Below are 6,501 nucleotides of genomic sequence, written 5' to 3'. Positions count from 1 at the left end.
AGAGATTCTTATTTTAAAGAAATCTGTTCAAATGATTCCTAAAATCCAAATATTAACATATTACACATTGCTCGTCAAAGTTGTAATTTTTGTGATCATTCCACCCACAGATTGCCTTGTCGGTGAACTATTAGGTAACTTTTAACCTCTTACCGCCGTACTCAGTCTTTTAATGGTTACTTAACCCAGTCCTTAGCAATTGTTTTCTATACAAAATTTCTAAGGAATTCTAAGGAATAAATTGAGTATTCATTAAATGTCTCTGAGTGTGGCAGTAAATCTCTTCAGAAATTATTAGTTAAATACATACCTGTACCTCTTATCTTATCGTACACATAGGCAAAATATATATTAAATATGTTGTCCTGTAACTCATCCGTCTGCAACTATGATTCATTTTCACAGCCAGACTGCAATGTCTCAATAATTTCAATTGAAAACAAAAATAATGACAGATTGTGAACGTGTCGGAAGTTGACTCAGGCGACGATAAGGTTTTACGTACTTTATTGTATTTTTCCTATTATACCTAATCAGACCTTATACCTGGAACTTAGTTCCGGTTATTGTTTTCTTGATATGTACCTATAAATGTTTTTATTTATATCAAAAAACTAACTAACATTAACAAAATATTAAAGTACGGAACAACCGTGCTTCGGCATGAATAGTCGGCTTGACCGAAGTTGCGTTGTGTTTAATTGTTTGAGTGAGTCCTGGAAGCCCAAAGGCCGGCAACGCACTTGTAACGCCTGTATTTCGGGTGTCCATGGGCGGCGGTAATTGCTTACCATCAGGTGATCCGTCTACTCGTTTACCGGCTTATACCTACCATAAAAAATATTTGGTAAGGAAAGGTAGATAATATTTATTAGACTTTGCAAACGGGAGAACCATGCTCCGTTAAAAAAACTGTCTCGTTTGTCTAGAGGTACTGAGCTGGATTCTGGTGTCAAGTTCAATTCTCGCCTGCTAATAAATTGCTATCTGTATGGGTAAGTACCTATTCTATCCTATTGATTCATATTTTTTTCCATTCACCAGCAATGTAGATAGCATACATCTATTGTTATCGAAGTTAAAACTGAATTACTGTAGATATTAATAAAGATACAAATGCAACACTTTAATTGTAACATTACTTCGGCGGCTAGATAAGATCGCTAGCCCGTTACCTATCTATGGAATTATGATAACATACCTTTTTACCTACTTGCAATATAAACGTGTGGCCGGATATCATATCGCATTTAGTGTGCTTATTAGGTGCGTACACGTGACATTTATTGGATGCCTCGTCACAGAGCCTCGTGTTCAAGTTCAGGTACAACCAAGGAAAAAGTCATACGTACGTACTATGGTATGAATTTAGAGTACGCTTGTACTTTTGATTTAGAATTGTAGAACAATATACTCCACTGTAAGATAACTAGGTAGGTACATCCGTAATATAGGTATGTAAGGCATACACTAAGACGACCTCCAATGCTATTTTATTTTCAGTGCAACACCTATCAGCTAAAAAGTCATACCACAAAATTATGCTTATCTACACATCGTGTAAAACATTTCTAGACCCATTTAGCAAATTGATAGTACGGATGCGTTTGTTAACGTTGATGTATAAAAAGCAACCCGGACTAGACTATTGTCAACGGCGCGATGCAACTAGCGTGACGTTATTATAACAATAAGAGAAATAGTTTATCCTGTTTAATGTTCGTAGGAGTTAGTTTGGTGCTACAATTGAAACTAATTGCAAACAGGCTGACTGGCTGCCACAAAAAACATGAGGACGTAATGATGCACGCTTTTTGTGCCGGTCAAGGTCTATAACAACAAGCTACTATCTTGATTTAGACACTTATAACTAGTGGAGGTAAAACAAATCAAGGAAATCCCATCATTGTTTAACTTTATGGGTTTTACGTTATGTTATCCGTGTCTCACAGACGTCAGTAAAAATAAATTCACCACTACAAACAAGATTACCACTTCATTATACCAACAATATAATTAATCGATGGCCTTGAATTGTTGGTCATTCATTTGATAATAAACCGCCACATATTTTAGATAATATCAAGCACTGAAAAGTAATGAATGGTGTAGAAATTATACAAATCATTGCATGCTCAAATTTATTTTACGTAACTAAGTGTTTTGTATGTACAAAGTGAGTTTTAGGTACATTATATTATCAAATTTAGATTTAAGTTCGTAAACATACATCCATCAATCAATGACTATAAAACATTATTCAATCAAATAGAACACAATACAAAAATATCAAAATTACAGTGGTATTCACTTGTGACTAATTTACAAAAAACGTCGATGGAACTTTGAACACAGCAATATACAATAATGATGCTATACTGCTCTGTTTCATGCGTAGATAAAATAATAAGAGACTCAATTATTATCACGACAATAATGGCCACATAATGTCTTTTGTCATGAACTAATATGTTAATTAACAAAGGTAATTGCGTAACTGAATACTAAGACCATCACAATGGGTTGAACAGAGTTGACCCCTGACTTTTGTCTATAAGAACTAAGTAGATAGAGACCCCAATTAACACTGGTAATTACTTATTCGTCTACACTACTACACATTACAACTAGCTATTTATTCATAAATATTTACATGACTAGTCAGATGCAGTGTTTTAAAGCAATAACATGTTATCTGATTTACTGATAAACTTAAAATTTACTGGACAGAATACTGTGTGCATCTTACTTCAAGTAAAAAAATTCTGAACTCATTCTATAACACTTAACAGAATTTAACTACTATAATAATAAAATTTTAATAACCTATATTTGTGTCCACATATTACTATACTTTTAACTGTAAGACATTGTACTTTTTCAATCAACTTGAACCCTATGTGCTTCTCATACAATACATCCAATCATTACATAACTATTAACAATTTAGAACAAAAACATGCATCTCTCAAATATTAAATCACACACATCACATCATTAAAAAATAACAATATAATAGAAAATAATAAGCTGTTGATACATCAGTTTCCAATTATTACTTGCTTTAACACATAAATAAATTATATCTATTTAACTACTTCAATGTTGGTTAAGTACACCTAGTGGAAATTGTTGCGATCTATCATTAACCATGAGTTTTTCAAATAAAGTTTTCAACTGAGAAAACTAAGTTCAACAATATGTTCTTTTAACTTGATACATCTAGTCAGGTGCCAAAAATAATGTATAACATGTGTGCATCCTCATACCTGCACACAATCTACTTGTTGAGCTCAAATTTATAAATGTACAATTGTACATCTAACATAATGTTGATAAAACTAGAACAGTATGAGTAAGAACGATTGTTTCATCCAATTGACACATAAAACATTACCTATAAACAATCAATAAATTATTATCTGAGTCTTAAAACTCTATCGAGAATATAATTATAAAACTATAAGCAAGTGTTGCCAACAATCCGAAGCAGTGATATGACATACAAACCTCTCATTGAATTGTATGTATTTGCAAGATAATGCAAATCAATATTTTTAATCATAAATGTAGTGAGTTGTAAGTACAGCAACACAACAAATTCTGCATTTAATATTGTCAAAGTACTAACTAAAATGACACTAAATAACAATGTGGCTTACTGTAAACCTTCACAATATTTGAGTAAAAAGAAATATAACTGTTTATTATGAAACAACAAGGTCTCCAAAAATAAATTATCTGTAGAAAGGTATAAAAGCAAAGCTATTATTATTATTTTACATTTAAATATCAATATTGTGCTTAGTATTTAGTGAAGTTTCAATTTACAAACAGAAAAATATTAAATTTAGATACTTTGGTAACAAACATACACACTAACTAACATGTTGGTAGATACCATGTTATCTTATCTTTGTGAAAACAATCATAAAATGATTCAGTGTGTTTGAATGATTCATACTTTAAAGTAAGTGCAAAATGAGTCCTTCAGTGTACTGTGCACTTACTATTGTAAAATCAGTAAACCCTTCAAAAGATATGAAATATATTCATGAGAAATCATACAGTCACTGGTATCTTAATTTCCTTGTTAACTATATAAAATTTGTGCTTTTTACCTAACACTCCCCAAATCACAGCAACATTTTCAATAATAATATTAAATGGGATGGTAGCTAATGCACCACCAATAAGCAAAAAGAACCTTACTGGACCAAATCTATGCAATGGGAATGATTTAAGCACACCAAAGATATACATATAAATATTCACAGCACCTATAAACCCGCATATGATGTCCAAAACCTGTGGACAAGGTATGGGACACACAGCTGCTAAGAAAACATTGCTTGTTGATAGTGGCAAGGTCACCCACGAGTAACAGGATACTGCCAGAAAGATTTTATGTAACACAGGAATTTCTTTAGAATGTACTACTAAAAGAATTCCTTGAATCCATCTCTTTCTTTGTTGCATGAAATCCCACAGTGAAAATGGTGACTTTTCCCACATTTCTCCTTCAATAAAGTTAAAAGTATAGCCTTCTTTATAGGCTTTCATAGCAAAATAACAGTCTTCTGCTACAGATCCATCAAGCCCATTGTCAAAAGACACCTTCTTTTCAGCGCTTACCTGTAAATAAATAAATACCATATATGTATTCAGAATGTTAAGGAAATTAATTGAATGCTAGTAAATGGCAATGGGCAAACCCTTTTTATATGGGATTTATAACATTTCTTGGGAAATATGAAGCATAATTATTATTACATAATTAGTAGAGATACATATTGTCTATTAAAAGTATTATGTAGTACTACTTACTTGTGTTACAACATAAGAACCTTTCCAACTGAAGAGTGGCTTGTGGAACAAGTAGAATTGTAGCCTTAGCTTTCCCATGTCATCAGCAACACGGAAACTATCAGCTAGAGTAGTCAGCCAGTTTACAATGTGCTCATTAGCATATGTGATCAGTCCTTGGCCAAACTGGTGTTGGCCATCCAGCACAAAGTTTAGTATACCCCTCACACAATTATCAGTCAACAGTGTTTCCTCATCTAAATGCACAATCCAATCATTTTCAGCAAGTATATTAACATTATCTTCCAAACAATACTGCAATGCTCTTGATTTAAATAAAGCACCTGATTTAGTCTTATATTCGGCTGGCACAACCACTTCCCTTACTCTTCTGTGCTTTGGTAAATTAATTGCTTTGTCAGTCACAACTTCGATCATGAAATTTTCCATTCCCACATCAATGCATGTGTTCATATTTCTAGTTACATTATCTCTTACTAATTTTGGAAAGTCTCCTCGTGTCACAATCCTGATACAGATGAAAGGTGCAAGCAATGGAGACCCTTTCAGTTTCACATTTCCAGGGAAAGCATTGAATAATGTCAATCCCGCAAAATTGCACAGGACTTGAGGTATTGTTAAAAGGGTAAAAAGTCTCAATAGGTATAAAATTATTGCTCCATGTACTCCATATCTCTCCAGAGGATCGAAATTTTCCTTTTCTTTGTCATCTAAGCGTATGGCTCCAGCAAATACAAGAAAATTGAATATAAATAATATGAAAAATGTGCAGTGTAGTAAATGTTTTACTCTTCCTCTTAACATTCTGAAACAAATTTATATATCATGTTATACATTTCTTGTTTGGTTGCCTACAATGAAGAGGTAGAGAAGCTACTATATGTATTTATGACATTGGATTAAGGTCATGTGTCCTTAGCATACACATTGTTTTGTTGTTATGAAGCATACATTTATATTGATATTAAATTGTTCTTATGATTGAGTAATTTAGGTTCTGATTAATCAATATCATAAATGCTGTAAAAAAAATTAAGTTTACAATTTGTCAAGGCAACTTAAAAAGAAAACTTAACCACCTTAATTTACTATCGGATAGCAGTAACAGGTACATTAACTTTCGCGAGTAAAACACACCCAGAGAAGGAAAAATACATTAATTTCTTTCCTTTAGTGGTTAGGGCAAGTCCGAATAATTCGGTGGGAGTTATCACTCATCACCTCCTCGTAACAACAAACATTTTGTTCTAAAAAGGTCTCTTGCCGTATTATTGTCCGATAATTTCGCTAAAATAACTAATTCTAGTGATTAAAATTTTTAACTTACCTTGAATCTTGTGAATTACTATGAAAAATCCAATTCCGCCAATATAAACAATTGTTAAATTGTATTAATTTGGCAAAGAAACTGAAGACACTACATACATATATTATGATATTATAAAAAAACTACACAATAAATAACGTTTTATTTTAAACACTACAAACACACGCCCCGCTCACACCACCGCTTTTGACAAACAAAGAAACAATTCCATTCATTCAATTTCTTATCTGACAGATAATCGTTGAATCATCGATCGACCTACATTTTCTTTAAATTCCAGCACCATGTCTTTTAAGCAGGATATTTTAAGTTATCGTGTGGTTGAAGAAAAAATATTTATAATTTCC

At 32.4% G+C, this 6,501-nt stretch overlaps 1 protein-coding gene across 2 annotated transcripts; it reads right to left on the bottom strand.

Moving 5' to 3' along the window:
• Positions 1-2,127: 2,127 nt before the first annotated feature.
• Positions 2,128-6,378, bottom strand: LOC118263444 (beta-1,4-mannosyltransferase egh). 2 transcript variants are annotated; one of them, XR_007707314.1, is made up of 4 exons: positions 6,155-6,364; positions 4,828-5,632; positions 3,327-4,635; positions 2,128-3,283 (listed from the first exon to the last, which is right to left on the bottom strand). XR_007707314.1 is itself a non-coding variant. In XM_035575448.2 (3 exons), exons 2-3 carry the CDS (start codon positions 5,629-5,631, stop codon positions 4,063-4,065), a joined length of 1,377 nt encoding a protein of 458 aa, XP_035431341.1. In that variant the 5' UTR covers position 5,632; positions 6,155-6,378; the 3' UTR covers positions 2,128-4,062. The 2 variants fall into 2 exon arrangements, 1 of the variants encoding a protein (XP_035431341.1); XM_035575448.2 differs by having other exon boundaries at positions 2,128-4,635; positions 6,155-6,378.
• Positions 6,379-6,501: the final 123 nt, after the last annotated feature.

This window comes from Spodoptera frugiperda, chromosome 27, assembly GCF_023101765.2.
Source record: "Spodoptera frugiperda isolate SF20-4 chromosome 27, AGI-APGP_CSIRO_Sfru_2.0, whole genome shotgun sequence".
Lineage (NCBI taxonomy): Eukaryota > Metazoa > Arthropoda > Insecta > Lepidoptera > Noctuidae > Spodoptera > Spodoptera frugiperda.
The sequence above is the reverse complement of the archived record's forward strand: the minus strand, read 5'-3'. Positions and strand labels throughout refer to the sequence as shown.

Coding starts and splice junctions, on each gene's coding strand:
- LOC118263444 (XM_035575448.2), bottom strand. CDS start 5,631: ATGTTAAGAGGAAGAGTAAAACATTTACTACACTGCACATTTTTCATA. Junction 4,636..4,827: donor GTTCTTATGTTGTAACACAA/GTAAGTAGTACT, acceptor ATTTATTTACAG/GTAAGCGCTGAAAAGAAGGT.